General features: G+C 36.5%; 2 protein-coding genes and 1 pseudogene across 2 annotated transcripts; 2 read left to right on the forward strand and 1 right to left on the reverse strand.

The window, feature by feature from the left end:
* The first annotated feature begins 3,976 nt into the window (after window positions 1-3,976).
* Window positions 3,977-4,789, forward strand: LOC145614074 (uncharacterized). The gene is made up of 2 exons (XM_081669075.1): window positions 3,977-4,294; window positions 4,361-4,789. The coding sequence occupies exons 1-2, from the start codon at window positions 3,977-3,979 to the stop codon at window positions 4,787-4,789; spliced, it is 747 nt and encodes a 248-aa protein (XP_081525201.1).
* Window positions 4,790-8,463: 3,674 nt separating this feature from the next.
* LOC145613453 (protein PLASTID MOVEMENT IMPAIRED 1 pseudogene) lies at window positions 8,464-11,375 on the reverse strand (annotated as a pseudogene).
* Window positions 11,376-12,687: 1,312 nt separating this feature from the next.
* Window positions 12,688-16,637, forward strand: LOC145615220 (uncharacterized). The gene is made up of 2 exons (XM_081670287.1): window positions 12,688-14,745; window positions 16,220-16,637. Exon 1 carries the CDS (start codon window positions 13,026-13,028, stop codon window positions 14,556-14,558), a length of 1,533 nt encoding a protein of 510 aa, XP_081526413.1. The 5' UTR covers window positions 12,688-13,025; the 3' UTR covers window positions 14,559-14,745; window positions 16,220-16,637.
* Window positions 16,638-18,823: the final 2,186 nt, after the last annotated feature.

Genomic DNA, 18,823 nt, shown 5'->3' on the forward strand with positions numbered 1-18,823 from the left:
AATAAACAAATGGGGTGAACATTTTGGGACTAAAATTTGCCCATAAGGGACTATCAAAAGGAGACGGATGTAGTATAAGCAATAAATACATACTAGAAAATCGTATAAAGTTAGGAACGATTTCCTTAGAAATTGCTAAAATATAAATTTATTCCCTAATTGCATCAGTTTAAAAACGTATTCCCACAATATTGTCCACATTTAAGGGCATATCAAACCCTCAATGGTGTCCTCAATCTCATAAAACTAGATTTTACTGTTTTAGTATTCTTTTTCTCTATTTTAAGATATATATATAACAGTTTGTTCACTTCACCTGAATTTTACTAAACTAAACTAATTATAACCTTAATTTTAATTACTTTATTATATACTTCCTCCGTTTTCTTTTACTTGCAACATAGCCTTGTGACACGTGTTTTGAGATCGGGTTTATGCAATCTAAACGGACAAATTTTTCATTATAATTTTTACAAATGATACTTAACCATATTCTAATTTTTGTGTAAAAATTATATTGATAAAATCTCTCGTTTACCCTCACTAATCATCTCCTAAAACTGCGTGCTTAAAAGGTGTGTTGCAAGTAAAAGAAAACGGAGGAAGTAACTAATACAACTCATTGAACTTGATCAAGTTCCCGTAAAAAAAAAATACTTGATCAAGTTTAACTAAACCTAACTAGTTCTATATGTATGTGGTGCGTGTGGTTTTCATTTTATTTTTGTTTGGGATACTTGTGTTGTGATGCAAAATTGCATTTTTTTGTTAAAAAAATGATCAGCTTTTAGGGACTACTTAGGTTATGTTTTCATTATTTGCGGAAGAAAAAGACTGGAAAAAAAGGCTTTCTTTGTCTTAAGCTTGACATGAGTAAAGCTTATGACAGAGTAGAATGGATCTTTTTGGAGAATATGATGACAAAGTTTGGCTTTCCGGAAGGTTTTGTAAAAAATATTATGAAATGTGTCTCCTCTGCTTCTTTTGATGTTCTTGTGAATGGGCAACCTTCTAGAGTTTTCAAGCCAAGTAGAGGGCTCCGACAGGGTGATCCCCTTTCTCCTTTCTTGTTTATTATGTGTGCTGAGGGGCTTTCTGCTCTTCTTCGGGATGCTGAAAGGAGAAAAGTCATTCATGGGGTGAAAATTGGGAGACATGTTGAGCCCATTACTCACCTTTTCTTTGCAGATGATAGTCTTTTGTTTGTTCGGGCAAATGAGGAAGAAACTGATAGAGTCCTGGACATTCTTGCAACCTAAAAGCTAGCGTCAGGCCAGAAATTGAATATGGAAAAATCGGAGGTGTCTTTTAGCCGAAACATTGATCATGAGAAGAAAAATATGCTTCAGATGAAGTTATCTTTTAAGGCTGTCGAGGGACATGATAAATATTTAGGGCTACCAACTTACATTGGTGGGTCTAAAAAGCAGGTTTTTCAGAGTGTTCAAGATAGAGTCTGGAAGAAGCTCAAGGGGTGGAAAGAGAAATTTTTATCTCAAGTCGGTCGAGAAATTCAAATCGGTGGCCCAAGCGATCCCTATTTATGCTATGCAATGCTTTTCTATACCCGTGAGCATTTTAAATGAGGTAGAAAAGATGTGTAGAAACTTCTTATGGGCCAAAAAGGTGAGGAACGAAAGACTTGTTGGATGGCTTAGAACAAATTGTATCGTTCAAAAAATAATGGGGGTTTGGGGTTTCGAAATATGCAGCTTTTTAACAAAGCTATGTTAGCTAAACAAGCTTGGAGGATTCTTACCAATGAGGAATCTTTGATACCTCGGGTTCTCAAAGGGAAGTATTTTCCCTCCTCGGATTTTTTTGGTGCTAAAGTTGTATCGGGAATGAGCTTCACTTGGAGGTCAATCTTGAGTGCAAAGAATGTAATTGAAAGAGGGGCAAGGAAGATAATAGGAGGGGGAAGCAACATAAATATTTGGGAGGACCCATGGGTCCCAAATCTACCCAACTATCGCATTTTATCGCCTAAAGCTGATGGGGAAAATGTTCCAATTTTAGTGAAGGATTTGTTTGAAGATAAGAAATGAGATTTGAACTTGCTGGCCGAACTTTTTACTCAGAGAGAAGTGGATGACATAAGCAGCATTCCTATCCCTTTGTTTGAAGATTGTGATGAATGGAGTTGGCACTTATCAAAGGATGGGCAATACAGTGTTAAAAGCGCTGATGAGTCATATTTATATAGAGTTTATAGGCACGTTTATGCTAGTTTTTTAGTTGCTTTTTGAGTCTTTTGTTTCTTTTTAGGTTGCAAATGCATAAGTTGTTCATTTTGTGCTCTATTACGCTTCATTTGTGTTTTCTTAATGTTTCAGGTAGTTTCTATAACTATTTGGACGCTTTCGGAGTAGTTATGGAAGAATAAGACAATAAAAGGATGTAACGTCGATGAATCGAGGTCGCTCAATGAAGTATATGTGATTGTGGAAGCTTAGTATGAGATAAATATGCGTGAAGAATGAATATAGCATCCACAAGGGTCGTTATGCACTTTACGGAAATGAATTTGAGTTAGAAACGAGGAAAAACAAAGGTTTGCAAGGTATTAAAAATGACCTTTGCTCACTCTTTTGATCATATCTTGAGTTATACAGATCAGATTGATGCGATTCAAGTTGCGTTGAAAACTAGACTTAAAGAGATTTCCAATGATAGGTCACACGCCCCGAGAAGATTCCTAGAACAGAAGTTATGAGCATTTCAATCTAGTCGATGCAACCAGCCAACCGCAGGGGTGGCTGCGCCCCTGTCCCGCGCCCCCTTGAGGCTGCTGCCGCCACTGCCAGGGCGCGGGAACCACCTGCGGCCGCGGGTCTGGTCGGGTGGTGATGATGAACCACTCGCATCCTTGCTTCCCTCGTGCCATGTCATCAATTGTCATCCAATAGCATTATACTTATGTATTTATTTATTTTTAGATTAGTTTTAGGATAATATAAATACTCAAGGGATATTATTTTTCCCTTATGCCTTTTACATCTTTTTTATTTTACGTTCTTTTGAGTTTTCTCTTGAACCCTAGTTTCTCATGGCATCTCCATGGATTCTTCCATGGATGATTCTTGGGTTTACTATTTTAATTCATTGAGGTATTTTATTTCTATTTTCTTGCTTTTTATTATGTTTTATTCCTTAGATCTAGTTTTATTTATTTATTTCATGCTAGAGTAGTTTTATTTCTAGGGTTTGGGAATCCATGTTTATATTATGAATCTTGATTGATAATTTTAATATTTTGATTATTGATTTCTCTAATTGATAGTGTTTTATTGTTAATCTTGCAATCTGATCAATTGTATGATTAATTCATGTTAATAAGAGTTTGAATCGAAAGATCTTACTGTTAGAGGCTTCCCTACAATTAGCAATTCTGATTATGTTAGCGACCGAACTACATATGTTGAATTGAGAGCGTTAAGACCCGACCGTAGGCTTAACAATTACTCTAGATAATTGGTTTATTGAATTGTTATTGATTTCTGATAGATTTAGAATTATAAACATGGTGAACCATAACCCTAGGTCTTTTTATTAATTGTTTTATTTCTTTTTTTTAATTTAGACTACTTTTCTATCTGAATTTCATGACATAGGTTAGTTTCTCCAATTTCTTAGAGGTTAGATTAATACCATCTCCCTGTGGATTCGACCCTACTTACCCTACTACATTGTTAGTTGGTTTTGTTAGGAATTTATTTTTGACAGGTGTACGACAACCTATCAAGCGCCTACAATTTTTTAATTGAAGATGAAGAATTAAGCAGGGCATTATCCTCCATGGAGATTACTCCTTTTAAATGGAAGAACATATGGCATGCTAAGATACCTCCCAAGATCAAGCTGTTTGCGTGGAGAGCTATCAAGGAAGCTTTGCCTGTTAGAGTGCGGCTTGGTGGCCTGGGGAATGATGGTGGATCATCTCTGTCCAATGTGTGGCGAGTTTGAGGAGTCTACTATGCATATGCTGCTTTATTGTTCTATTGTGAGGCCTATTTGGGAACATCCTGTTTTGAGGCTGGACATAAGGAGCGACCAAGCTGATTCTTTGCGTGATTGGAGTGCTAAGGTCTATGGAAAGATTAAAGATTCGAGATGGTGGGACATTTTCTGGAGCTTGGCATGGGGTGTGTGGCTGAAGCGTAACGCTTGGGTGTTTGAGAAAAAACGTAAGCTAGAGAGTGATGTTATACACAAGGCAGTTGGCTTAGTGGGTGAGTATGCAGAAGCGGCAGAAAGGGGCAAGCTCGAGTCTCCTGTTCAGCACTTGGGTTCGGTGTGGAAAGCTCCGCATTTGGGCGTGTTGAAACTGAATACTGATGCCTCCTTTCACGTACAGTAGAGCCTCGGTGTTGGGGGTATCTTAAGGGACGCAGATGGTGATGTTCTCCTCGCTTATTGCTCGTCTTTCAAAGGCAGTTTTGAGGTAGACGTAGGGGAAGCTATCGCTATGCGGCAAAGCTTATTGATTGCTCTTGAGGCTGGGTTCGGAAACTTTGTGTTGGAGACCGACAACATTAAGTTGTTTCATCATATGGAAAAAGGCATTTCGCCACCGAATGCTTTTGGGAGTGTTGTTAAGGACATTATTCATTTAAGTAAGGAGTGCTTAACTTGCACTTTCTCCTTTGTTAAAAGGCTAGGGAATGGTGTTGCCCATGAACTTGCTTTGCTTAGTAGTAGTTTCAATGAGTTTTGTGTATGGCTTGAAGAGTATCCCCCGGATTTACATGCGGCGATTTGTAATGATCTTTCAAACTTATTGAGTTAATAAAATGCTAAGCTTGGTGGTTGTCAAAAAAAAAAAAAAAAAAAAAACTTAGGTCATTTACAATATAACTTCAACTTTATAGTACCCGTACCCCTTCACTAATATGAAGTATGACAGGGATTAATTAACATTGAAACTTATTATTATTTTGTTTTTTTAAACGTAAAAAGAACGCACTTTTAAACTTAGGGTCTATTCATATTTACTTAACTGAGCTGAATTGAACTAATTGAAGCTGAACTGAACTGAACTGATTAGAACGGAACTGAACTGAAATGAATATTTTATGTGAGAGGGAAATTAAGAGCTGAACTGAACTGAAATAAATATTTTATGTGAGAGGGAAATTAAGAGCTGAACTGAACTGAACTGAACTGAAATTAAGTAAATGTGAACAGGCCCTTAGTCATCTAATCTTTTTTTTTTTGAAACAAGTCATCTAATTTTCAATTAGTATTATGTGCACCATGGTGCACCTAGTTCTAGGTGCACCATGTCTATACTTTTGAACATTTAATAAAAAAAATTGAACATTTTACAAAAAATGAACATTTAGTAAAAAAATATGAACACGTCACAAAAACTGAACATAAACATGCAATTTTTATGTTCATATTTTATAAAGAAATGTTCATTTTGTATATAGTTAATGTTCAGATTATATTACAAAATTATTAAATTATTACGAGTCAGACAAACTTCTTTCATAATTTGTTTGACTCGTAATAATTCAAAATTTGCGATTGTTCAGATGCTTTTACTAAATGTTCAAATTTTGTTATTGTTCATATTTTATAATTAAATGTTCAAAAATATAGGCGTGGTGCATTGCGATTGTTCAGATTTTTGTTCTAAATGTTCAAAAGTTGCGATGTTCAGATTTTTTTACTAAATGTTCAAAATTCACGATTGTTCAGATTTTTTTACTAAATGTTCAAAAGTCTAGGCGTGATTTATTGCAATTGTTCAAAATTTTTAGCTAAATGTTCAAAATTTGCGATGTTCAGATGTTTTTACTACATGTTCAAATTTTGCAATTGTTCAGATTTTTATACTAAATGTTCAAAAGTCTAGGCGTGATTTATTGCAATTGTTCAAAATATTTAACTAAATGTTCAAAATTTGCGATGTTCAGATGTTTTTATATTACTACATGTTCAAAATTTGCAATAGTTCAGATTTTTATACTAAATGTTCAAAAATGTAGGCGTGGTGCACCTATTTCTAGGTGCACCATGGTGCATCTTAAAAATTGCGTCTAATTTTTCTCTTATGGGCTTATGTCTATCATATGTACAATTGTACATATGATAGTTATGGGCTTATGTCTATCATATGTACAATTGTAATTTTCAATTTTTGAAAAATTCTGTCAGAAATGACTACCATTCTAGTATTATTATTATTATTATTTAATTTAGTTTTTTTTTTTATTTTTAAAATTTATTTTTAATTTTTTTGTATTTTCATAATAGAACGGACCGACGGATATATGTCAAAAATTAAGAGGTACTAGAAAATAGTTATGGTTTCTCAAAAAAAAAAAAAAAAAAAAAAAAGAAAATAGTTATGGTGGCAAATTATGGCGCCACATGAGGGGCGGTTGTTAAGCCTAATCAAAAGATAACCTATGAATTACCCCAATACTCCAAGACCCAATTTCCTAGTTCAAGTAAAGATGAGTTGTTTATAGGAATTCATCTTTGGATGTTTATGAATTCCAGTGAATTCTCTCTCCTTACTTTTGCTTATTAATCGTTCAATTCCACCATTTCATGAGACATGCAACTACTGTACTTATTTCGACAAATCCCATAAATGATGATTGCTGGGTTTTCGATTTCCCTAACATTTTAAAGTGGGATTGTAGATGAAGGCTGGATTCATGAATCATGATGCAGCTTAATTGTTCGACGAAATGCTTGAGAGAGAGTGAGTTTGTCCTTTTTCCTCTGTGCTAGCATTGAAGGTTTGTTTTAGTCTTGGCTGCCTTAGTTTAGCACTTTCAATTGCATGATTTTAGCATGGATTTTCAAATGGTATTTCAATTAATGCATCCATTCTTGACAATTAAGTGGGTATGTTGATCAAGTCATGTGTTAGATACTTACAAACAAAACAAAACAAAAAGCTGTATTTGAAGTCTTACTAACTTAGAAAGAATCTTAATTTAAATGTAGTATGGAGTTGATGATTTGATTGTTCAAAGAATGCCTCTATCTGTAAGATTGTAACCTGTAAAACCCATCAATTCTTTTGGTCAAAGAATGCCTCTCACCTTATATGCCCAATCTCTAAATCACTGTTACATCAATGGTGCACGCCTTTGTAGAAGTGGGAAATCTATGATAGATAATGGTTAGTTATAACCTCGATCTCGGTGGATATGAATCAGTTTAGTTTATGGGGGCTCTTTCAATGTGAATTATATGTTCGGAGATTAGAGTTCAATATTGTCAAAGTTTGTTATCTTACACAGCCATGGCCCATGGGTTGTGTCCCTAGTTCCTAATCACTTTATTATAACTTGGTGGACTCAAATAGTGTCTTGAATATGTAATTGTGGCTCCATTGTTTATATTTTTGCTTCTTGGGAGGTCTAGATCATAGATGTATCCCATTTTGCAGATCAGTATAAAAAAGTATAGGCATGCTGTTCCAAAAGGCAGTGAGCTTGATTTAGCTTTGTGCAAGGATGTATGTCGTGAGAATGTTGTAGGGTTCTAACTTCGTACATTAATCTTATGGGTTGAACTTTATATGAAAGGCTAAATAGTTTCTTAGGACTGGATCCATCATGGTATATTTTGAGTATTGAACCTGGAATTGTTGCCAATTTTTGGGGTGCAACTGTAAGAGCAGGATCATCAGTATGATAACCCTGAAATAACCAATGAAAATCATATGCCGGAGACTTTGATTTGCTTCTAGAAGAAATTTCTGCAATTAAATACTCTCTCCGTTCTTTGTTACTTGACCTAATTCATTTCATGCTTGCCAATGCACAACTTTAACCTCAGTAACTGAAATTCTCAGTAAGTAAATTTTATAAAACTAGATAAAATGATAGTACATTCTTAATTAAGTCAATTTTAATAAGATCCTAATTGAATATATATATATATATATATATATATATATATATATTTCCATATAGCTCACAAAAGATGACCAAAGGAGGAGATGTGAATAGTGTAAAAGTGGGTCAAGTAAAAAAGAACAGTGGAATTATGTCTTTAATCCATTACCCTCTCAAACCCCAGAATTTTCTTTTCGGTATTGAATGCTGAGCTTAACTTTAGTCAAAGTAAATTGAAACTTATTGAGTGTAATATAAATTTTTTGTGCTATATTGTTCAAAATAAGATATATTATCTTAAAAACATTTTGCTTTATTGAACTTAGTATTGGTAAAATCAGTTGAATAATGATGAATAACACTTATCGAGTTGAATATAAATTTGTTGTGCTATATTGTATTATTCCAAATAAGATTTATTTTCCCAAATTTTTTTTGCTTCATTTAACTAGTTATTGGTAAAATCAGTGGAATGTTGATGAACATATGTTATTTGTAATTTACTTTGAAAAATAAAATGAACATGTATTCACAGAATGTCCTGCTCCAATGTGAATAAGGCTACCTACCTGATACATTTTCTTTTGGAGACTAGTAAACATTTAATTCATTATTATATATAGAGTCACCATTTTGTTGTGCTTGCTTACATTTTTTTGTTTCTGTGGGTGGAGTAGGATGCAACTTTAAATAAAAAAAATAAATTAATATGTTTGACAAGGGTTTAAGTACATGAAAGAGGAAAAATGCCACTATTACTTTGTGAATTTTACATCTGGATTTCTTATCGACTTGAGCCACATATCTGCAACTATTCTTGATGAAATGCTCCATAATAGATCCTGGCCCTTTGAGCTTGGAGATTTTCCTTTTTTTGCTGCCTTTCCCATGTTATATGCTATCAGCCACTGTATAGCAGTGAGTCTCTGCTTTTCAGTATCCCAAGCACTCTTCTTTTGTCCTGTTTGAACTTTCATGCCCCCAACATGCAAACTAGCCACTCTAAATTTAATCTGTTCATTTTTCTCTTGTTTTTCCTCAGGAGTAGCATGAATTAATACTATGGCAGGCCCACCAACAGCCTCATATCTCCTAAGGGGATCACGCAGCTGAACTACCATCAACAGTGTGATGCTCTCTGACTCTTCTAGCTTGTTATCTTTCATCCAATCATCAAGTGGAACTGCCGAAGCAAGAGGATGGTTTTTGTCTTTTTGTCCGCTGATTAGTGCCTTCCCACCAAGTGGAGAAACCTCAAAAGGAGCCTCTTCTTCAGCTATCTCTGCCTGTATTTTTAGAGCATCAATTGCCATAGCCTCAATCTTCTGCATTGAGAACGCCAGGATTTCATCAGCTGTTAGTGGATCTTCATTGACATGCCAAAGCCCTGTTGTGATGCGTTCTTTCCTGCCAGTGCCCAAAGCGCTTGCAATCTGTTTAATGGTAGCAAGGGTACGAGCAGCACTTGAACTGGCACCCTCTTTCTTTCTACCACTGATAATTGTGGATGCAATGCCTTCAAAAGCTACCTGTTCTGCTGTTTTCCCTATCAGCTCTTCTATGGGCATCAGGGATAGCACTTCTGAGCTAAGCTGTTCAACCCCACTAGCAGCCATCCTCTGAAATATCTCAAACCCATTGATTGATTTGTCTGAAGTTATAACAAAAGGTCTAGATATCTGCATTGCAAGCTTTGGAGGGTCTGTCTTTGATACCTCGATGTTAAAAGGATTTGTCGCAGTTAAGAACCCTCCATTTCTAGTCTGAACTACACATCCCAAACCCTTTCCAAGGTCTGGTAGAAAAACACTTATAGACTCGGCATCATCAGCAGTTTTCTTAGTTTTAGAAGCCATAGGCATTTTATTCTGCAACTGTTTATAATCATTAACTGCTTCCTCATCCTCAAGCATCTGCAGGAATTCCATTGTTACATTCTCTTCATCAGCATCAAGCTTTTCTGCATCATATATTTCTTCTTCATTTTCATTATATTGTTCTGCATTTTCTTCACCCATCATTGATTCAAGAGCTTTAATCTGCTGGGCTATTGAATCCAGCTCTGTTAATCTTGTCAGGTGAACGTGATCATGTACCACTTCCTTTACAACCTCACTTGTTGAAGACCCATTTTCTGCTTTTTCAGTAAGCTCTTCATCTTCATTGGTTTCACCAGTGTTCTGAATTTCCACTCCTTTATCCACCACTTCAAAATCTGGAAGATCAACTTCCTCAATACCTGACTCTTCTTCTTCTTTTGGCTTCTGAGGTTCAGGTTCAGGTACAGGAGCAGGCTCATCAAGATTAAGATCATCAATACCTTGAAAATCAGCAGTTGTTCCTGTGCGAGATGGAGTCCAGACTTCAGAGCGGCTCGACAACTTGGGACTTGGTATGCTGAATGATGATTTTGACTGCTTCCGTCCAAATGTTGAAGAGGCTTTTGCTTTTCCTGGCTTCAATCCCCCCTCGAGCTGACTGAACAATCCAGTTCCTCCATCTTTTTCCATGATCTGGAATGCTAATTTCAGTAACAGTTGTCCACCTTTTGCCTTTCCTGAAAGGTCAAAACTCGTGTCCCACTGTCGTATCCTGGAACCTTCAGCATTTTTCTCTAGAGAATCCTGGATAAGGCGGCTCAAATCCACCGAGCTTCTTCCAAAATCGAGCTCTGCTGCATCAATTGCAAAAAGATAAATTAGAAAGGGTCTTGGTTCGAATTTCAGCTGTTGTTTGTCACCAACTTGTGCCCAGTAAACATGGCATTTAACAAACAAGGTCTCCTCAAAATCAGCTGCTCCTTGGGAAACTCTTGAAGGCATAGTATTCACTGCCCCATCTTTTGTCTCCTTCTTCCTCACACAAACTGAGAGCCTTAGCCCATTCATGGATGCTGGAAGACCCTGAGCTGTAACAACTTCCACAGAAAACAAGCAGCTTAGTTTCTGCATTCCAATATGTGACAGAGCTCGCATTGGCTTCCATTTCCAAATACCCTTCTTGTCTGTTGATGATGTATCCTCATGATCAAATAGCTTAACATCACTTTCTTTTTCTTTCTTCTGTTGCTCATTTTCATGAGCAAGATCCTCCTTGGCTCGAGAACGCCAGGGAGATAAGGACATTCTCCTGGACCTGGGCCTGGAAATGGGCTTGCTGTCTTCATTTGTAGCAGTGTCAGCTTCATCAGCAGTAGGTATCGAGGGGGCTGAAGACCGAGGGAGGACAAGTGATGCAGTTCTTCTGGTTGCAGTAATGTGAGACTGGTAAAGGGTTTGACTGAGTTCTTCTAGCTCCTCTAAGAGTTTAGTGTTTGACTCAGATGCTGCCATTACTTTTGGCTAATTTGTAGTTCCAAAAAGTAAAGTTAAAAGTGATTTGATTAAAGAAAGAAAGGTGATGGTTTTCCAGAAAGGTGCATGCTGCAGCCTGCAGGAAGATCAAGATAAGACAATGTTAGATTATGTGGTAAGATGGTATTATGAGGTGGAGAAACTGCCATGAATTTTGAATGCGGATGCATCTTAGCTGGTGCGTCGAAAACCAATGAATTGTGTGGGTGATAAAGAGGGAATTATGTGAAGGATAAGGGAGGAAAGTCATCACATTTTGTGTTTTTGTGCACTTGTATACTCTGAAAAGGACTAGGATGTTGATTGAATTAATTGTCCCATTTGAAATTTATTGTTCGGTTTGGTGATTATTGCTGAATGTGCTTTTTGGCATGTTCTTTCTACTGAAATCTGGAGGGTGCTTATCAAAGAAGATGCTCTGCATCTTATATACCTTTGCATTACTGATTGTGCTCTACTGCTCTTAACTACCTTGCCATTTTGAAACAGAAAGATGCAATACATTCTTAGGAAAAAAAATAATAACAATAAAAATGCAAGGACCTAGATTTGATCTGCAACTTCAGAAAATGGCAAACGGTGCTGTACCACCATGGCAAACCTTGGTTTATGATGATATCTAGGGAAAAATCTATTAGTTGTATTACATACACCATAGAGGCTTTATATTTATCTAGTTATATAAGTAGTACTTAGGTTGTGGCTGTGTCACCTGTGTGGTGTTGTATGAATCATAAATATTATATATGGACTAGTATAGTGGATACTAGGGAGATGTTGTGATAAATTACATAAGTAGCATTTGGTATCATGAATGAATTTACCAAATATACCCATTTAAAGGCAACGTTCCAATTTCTCTTTTAGAGGTGTTTTTCAAATTTTACTTAGCCAGTGTTTCGGAAATGTAAATCTCGTTGAGACACCCAATTTGAAAAAAACATTCACCTCGATCGGACACCCGGAGACAAAGTTACATATCCTCAAAGTTTCAGAATAATATTTCTCAACTTGGACAACGGGTGAACTATCTGAGAAGACGCCGGCTTATTACTCTTGGAGACAAGAGGTTTCAAAAAAAACACCTTGGTCGGACCGTCGTACTAGGATTTATGCTCTCCCGAGTTTACCGTAACCTCAGGATTCTCCTCAAAGTAAGGAAATACCACAGATTTTGTTTCCAATGATGCTTTTTCTCGTAGATTTCGATTTTCTATATGAAAACAAGTATTCACTTGACCTATAGGGTTTAGCATTTTTCAAGAAACATTAAACAGATTGCTTATATTTTTGCAACAATTCCACTTTGGTAACCTAGAATTTAACGATTTACTTAGGTTAGAGATTGAATACCTCGGTTCCATTTAAATAGATACAAATACTTGTTTTGCCACAAAATGGAGTATACTTATTAGTTTGTGCCACAAAATGTACAAGAGTAATTCTTTGAGTGAGACCAATTTGGCAATTTGAACTATCCTTGCACACCATAAATGGCACTCAACAAAGCCGTTTGGCCGTATACGACACGGCACACCCGTGCATGATGCACGGGCTAAAGCATGTGTAGCCTGACTGTTAACAAAAACGCGGGCCCCGCAATTATACCGGTAATTGTATCTGACCCTTAAACCCACTTTTCCCACTAAAATTGCACGGCCGTCACACCTCTCTTTCTCTCTCCTCAAAACCCCTCTTCCGCCATTATTACTCCCTTCAATTTCTTCCTATTTCCACCATTTCTCCCTTCTCAAGATTCCATATAAGCTTCAAATTCCTCATTTTCATCGCCTGATCTACAGAAATGTCAGGTCGACGAAGAAACAAGAGGGCCCGTGCACAACCCAATTCAACCCATCAATGGCACGGCCACCCTTCTCCTGAAGAACCCGTAATTCTTGCATCCCATCCAAATTCCACCACTATTTCCGATCAAAACCATACTTCTAACTCTGATCTTGAAATTGAGTACAAATTGTCCGGTGCACGGGGGAGCAAGAGGGGCCGTGCACAACCAACTTCATCCCATCATCACCATTACCCGTCTTCGGAACCTGAAATGGATGGTAACCCTTTTAAATTTAACTTAAAAGATGCTGATTTTCCTCTTATTGAATTTCGCGATGATGAGCATTTTAATCGCTTTCAATGTTTGAAAGTTCGTCGGATTGTAGCAACTAGGTTTGTTAGTGATGAATGTATTACTGCTTTGGGTATTAAATCTGATTTAGAATGGTTATTTGATAGAGTTGGGTGGACTAGTTTGATGATGAACCAATACCATACTTATCAACAGCTTACTTTAGAATTCTTGAGTTCATTTCAACAAAATACTGTTAAAGTTCCTAAAGGCCATGTTCCTGGTGTTTGGTTTAGAATGTTTAACAGGGAATACTTTAAAACTTTAGATGAATTTGGTGCATTTTACGGGTTACCCAAAGGTGGTAATGTATTGAATTATAACAGTGATCCGAGTTTGGTTTGGGGACAAATTACGGGCTCGAATGGATATAATCCTCAGTCGTCTAAAGCCTCTCGGATTCATAACCCTGTGTTTCGATATTTGCAGAGGTTAATGGCAAGTACTATTTTTGGGAGACATGATAGTCAAGGAACTGTTAGGGAGTGGGAAATGGAAATGATACAAAGCATGTTGTACCCGGATGTTCGTTTGAATACTGCCTCTTTCATTGCCCGGCATTTTCATGCTGTAGGCAAGTCTAAGAAGAAGAGCCCGATTGTCATTGGTGGACTTGTTACTCCTATTGCGGTTTCCTTAGGGTTTGACTTTGATCATATACAACCGGTTGGCCATATTGCCACCCTTGATATTCCTAAGCTTGTAAATATGGGATGGTTGCAGGAGGATGGTGATAGGTATCGGTGGGTAGTTAATAAGAAACCCGCATTCTTTTTGCCTAATCCTGAGCGTACAACGATTAGGAACCAAGCTAATTGGGTATTTCCTGAAATCTTTGCAAGTGATGGAGAGGAAGAGGAGGATGAGGAAAAGAGTGAAAGGGAGTACCAAACTAACCCCTCTCCTGTTTTCGTGCATGAGGAACATGTAGGTGGTTCTTCCTCCCAGTCCATTCCAAATCAGCCTTGTGACTTTGCTGCCCTGCAAGCTTCTTTGGAGTCTATTCGTTCTGGAATTCGAGAAATTCACACCTCTCAGCAGTACATGAACCAACGCCTAGACCAGTTTGATCAAATGCTTTACCCCATATACAGATGGCATATCCAGCAGGGTCATATCAATCCCAACACTCTTCCCTACCCCGACCCACACTATCCACAACCCCATCTACAACCACCCGCTCCTCCCAAGAAATAGCTATCTCACTCTCTCTATATTCTGCACTGAGGATAGTGCTTATCACAGCATGTAATTACTTTGGCAATTGCTGTATGGTGTCTTCTGCTGAAGTGCTGGAAGAAGTACGGTGCTCTGTCCTTGGTGTACTTCAATCCTGCATTAACTTTCATCTTGGATGACAATCTCTGTATACTTTTGCTTTCAGGTTTGTCAGTTTGTGCTTTATATTACTTCTTTCTTCTTCTTAATGCTTTAGGATATTTAGGAAGTAATGTATGAATGTCATATGATGATTTTCATTAATTCAAATTTTAATCCTTGTATGAATTGTGTTAGCTAAAATTGAGGCATCCCACATTTAAATTGCTTGTTGTTCTGTGATTATTTGGATTTTTGGTAGTGTTTAATACTTTGATAGCTTGGTTGCATCAAGAATTGTTTCATGGGAATTACTTTGTTTGGTCTACATTAGAATATCCATGGGAATTGTGAATGACCAAGGGGGTTGGTTAAATAACTTTACATGTTATGTGGGAATTCCTGATTCCCAAACTTTTAAGGAAGCTGTCTTCCTTCATTTGGCCAATATTATGTTAACCAAGCAAGTGAGCCAAGCATTTCTTTGAAATTTCGCTGCCCGCATTAATTGATTGCAAACAAACAAGCTATTATTGCAAATGTGCTATTGCTTTGATTAACAACAGGTGAAAATGGGTGAATTTGAATTCCTTAGGAGGTTGAACTTTCCATAAAGCATGGGCAATAAAATACCTACCCCCTTGTTTACTCAAAATTTCAATATATATATATATATATATATATATATATTTATCTGCTGGTGGCATTAGGTGTATTCTTCCTCAATTTTTAGTCAATCCTCTGTTAAAATAATAAGAAAAAAAAAACCTGAAAATAATGAATATATAAAGTGATAAGTCTGGTAACATCAAAATTTGCTTGTTGTTAGTGAACAAAAAGTTCTTGGGGATGATTATACTGGTGGAAATTGAGTTTGGTAGAAAGCCTGGTAGTGTATTGTCATTGAAGTAACATGAGTGAAACAAGACCCCTACTAAATAGATGAGTGATTGTGTGATTTTGATGCTTGAGGTGGATCTTCATGAACTTGCATGCGTGGCCTTATTTCCATTATTTAACTCGAGTGCTTAGTGATGTACTTATTTCAGCTATGTGTGTTCATGGCTAGTAGAGGATTCATATGTTTGCCTACTCATTTTATTAGTTGGTGTTCTACGCATCTTTTCTGTGTAGTGTGTTTAAACAAAATATGAAGTGATTTAGGTGGCCTTCTGTATATATGCTTTCTATTCTTGATTGATATTTAATCTCTGTACTTGAGAGAAATTACCTGCGGGGTGCGGATGTTGGCTAATTTGCTATTTTGTGATTAGTTCTAATGTGTACTTTCCCTCAGGATACACTAAGCTCTAGCCTCTAGGTCTGACCGTCTGATATATATCATCAGCCTGTGCATGTTATATGCGGCTTTTTGTTTATCATGAAGATAAACTTGTATTTTCTCATGTGGCTTTTGCTTTTTAATTGTAGTTTCTTCCCCCTTTAGTGACTTGTTTATGCTCTGTTTTTTTGTGTCAAATACTGTCAAACTAGCCTTTTGGTGTTTGGTACTGATTTGTTTCTTGTATGTGTGTCTGCAGGCTCTTAGAAGAGCATTATCACCACTATCAGCCTTTCGGACAAGCTTGAATGACGATGGTATGATAAAGCTATTGTATGATTAGACTTTGAAAGTTGCTTGGAGAATTTCAGAAAATCACTCTTTATTCTAGGGCCTGTATGGTATTCCAGTGTGATGGGGCTTAGGCTGTGCATTGATAAGTTTCTGAAAGCGTACAACCACTGCTTATTGATGACTATACAAACTTTTGGGGCATTAGAGTTTTAGGGCTGTAAAATAGTAGATAAATAATGCATTCATGTGCTAATCTTTACTTAACATACATTTTAGTGAGCTAATCTTTTTTAAACATATACTTTGTATATATTATATACTAAATATATAATACATATATTTACATAAATTATGCAATCATGAGTTTATCTATTTTCGTGTCATGACCAATTAATAGGCATATATTATTCCAAAAAGCATTACATGACCTTGCTCCTTGGGATACATCTTCCACCATCATTTGAGGTTTTGGTACTAGGTCCTAAACTCTTTTAAAATGATTGATTTCATGTACTATATTCTTCACTTTTGGAGAATTTTAGACTATTTTGGATCCTGAAAGGAAGGGAGTAAGATACTTTCCATGGATCTTACGAGACCTTAACAGGCTAACCGGATGGTTTGAACCGTCCACCTTTTCTTTTAATTATCAAATTTCAAATAATGCTATGATCCTTTGACCAAGACTTGTCTCGAAAAGGCAATGAGCAACCTTTTGTAAATTTTAGCATGGCAACACGTATTGAGTGGAGTAAACAATGAGGTGGACGAAGTGTTGAAGTGTGTAGCATAAAATATTCATTCAAAAACAGAACACCAACATCAACTGAGTCTGAGTGAAAGGAAGCCACCGTACCAACTACCAAGTGTGTAGAACAAGAAAGAAGAAACAAGAAAAATGGCGGTACACCAATCCCAGCAGTTCTTGGTGTGTTATTGCCTTAATTTTTGTGTATTTTGTGCTATTCTATGAAAGAACAATAAGAAAGAGAAGTGTGCTATGTTCTGTTTTTATGAGGCTTTTAAGAATTTTGTTAGTTAAGTTTAGAGATATTAGAGGGTGTTTTCCAAACAATCTAGCTATCCTAACATTTTCTGACTGTGAGAAAATCCTCTTGAAGATAAAAGAAGAAGAAGATGATAGTTTATGCTAGGCCGTCTTTTGTATCAATTCTTCTCAGCATAAAAACATGGCTTTGCTTGCAATTAGGATGTTTAACCGAACATTTGATGGTTTCCTTAGGATTGAGATTAGAAAGTGGGAAACAGCTTACATTGTTGTTTTACCTAGTGAGAGATTGCAGCCTTGCATGTACTATTTCAAATTAACATTAGTAAGTGTGAATATGGCTCATATAGCAATTAGTGGGCAAAATCATGCTTTGAACCATGTGTTTTGTTAGTGTGTTGCTGTTTTTCTCATACTGTGTCCATTCTTATTCCTGAATCTTATCTGGGGCATGATTTGATTCCCTTTTCTTCTTGGTGCAAGCATATCTTTGTTTCTCGGCGAATACTCTGATGCTACAGCTTTAGGTGTGCAACGTTCTTATTAGTTTAAAACTTTATATGTTATTTACTGCTAATGTACACATATATCGAACATGGCATTATAGTTTTATGAGTTGAACAACTCCTTGTATTGATTTTCAGTCTAAGAGAAAGATTTTCTTGATTTTGTTTGTGTTCTTATACCCTGAAACTTTCTTTATTCCTCTTCATAGCCCCCTCCATGGTTTCTTTGACCATCATTAGATGCGGCTTCAATAAAAGATTTTAGTTTTCTTCGTTGATTGATAAGTACCAGTGTTGATTAATTAATTAAGCTTTATGAGAACTCATTAACCTTCTATAATAATTAATGGCAATGTAGGTCAATTAGGAGAGGAATGGAAAGGTGTAATGAACCCTTTTGATAACATTGGTTGGTTAGGAGATTTGGAGTGATTATTCATTAATGTTTGGTACGTGATCTATCCATCAGCAGCAGCTGTACGTAGTCATAATAGCCTATCAGTAGATTATTGAAGGACTTGTTCTGTAATTGCATTTGATTATTGGCAGTGTGAATGATAGTTATTAGTAAATGGTAACATGTATTTTCAGCATGTTTTAGGAGTACATTTTAGGTTAAGGATATGCTTGACAGTTAACATACTGCTGTGTTTTTGGTGCACTAGGATCATGTTTGCCTAGTAATTACATCATTTGTTAAATTAAATATACGGAGTCATTTTCCTAACAAATACATCGTTGTTTGGGGCTGAGCCAATGCGGTGCTAAATATTGAGAATGTTGATGATTTGACCATTTACGCTGTTTGCATAAGCTAAAATTTGTAGGGAAGCGGAGTGAGGGATCTATTTTTCCTCCGATACAATATGAGAAAACGGGAAGGAAGAAAATTGTAGATTTGTAGGAGATTATTCTTCTTGTACTGAACCAGATTTCTCTACAATAGAATTTGGTAGTTCACTCCTTCCCTCCTGCTTCCCATTAACTCCTTTTTCTTCAGTATTATTCCCTCTCCAACCCTTCCCTGGCCTCTACAAATACTAGCCAAACAATG

This window comes from Chenopodium album, chromosome 25, assembly GCF_948465745.1.
Source record: "Chenopodium album chromosome 25, dcCheAlbu1.1, whole genome shotgun sequence".
NCBI lineage: Eukaryota > Viridiplantae > Streptophyta > Magnoliopsida > Caryophyllales > Amaranthaceae > Chenopodium > Chenopodium album.

Bases quoted from the DNA above. Each gene is read 5' to 3' on its own strand.
- LOC145614074 (XM_081669075.1), top strand. From the start codon at position 3,977: ATGCATATGCTGCTTTATTGTTCTATTGTGAGGCCTATTTGGGAACAT. The intron at 4,295-4,360 runs GTGTGGAAAGCT...CACGTACAGTAG, and splicing joins CTGTTCAGCACTTGGGTTCG to AGCCTCGGTGTTGGGGGTAT.
- LOC145615220 (XM_081670287.1), top strand. From the start codon at position 13,026: ATGTCAGGTCGACGAAGAAACAAGAGGGCCCGTGCACAACCCAATTCA.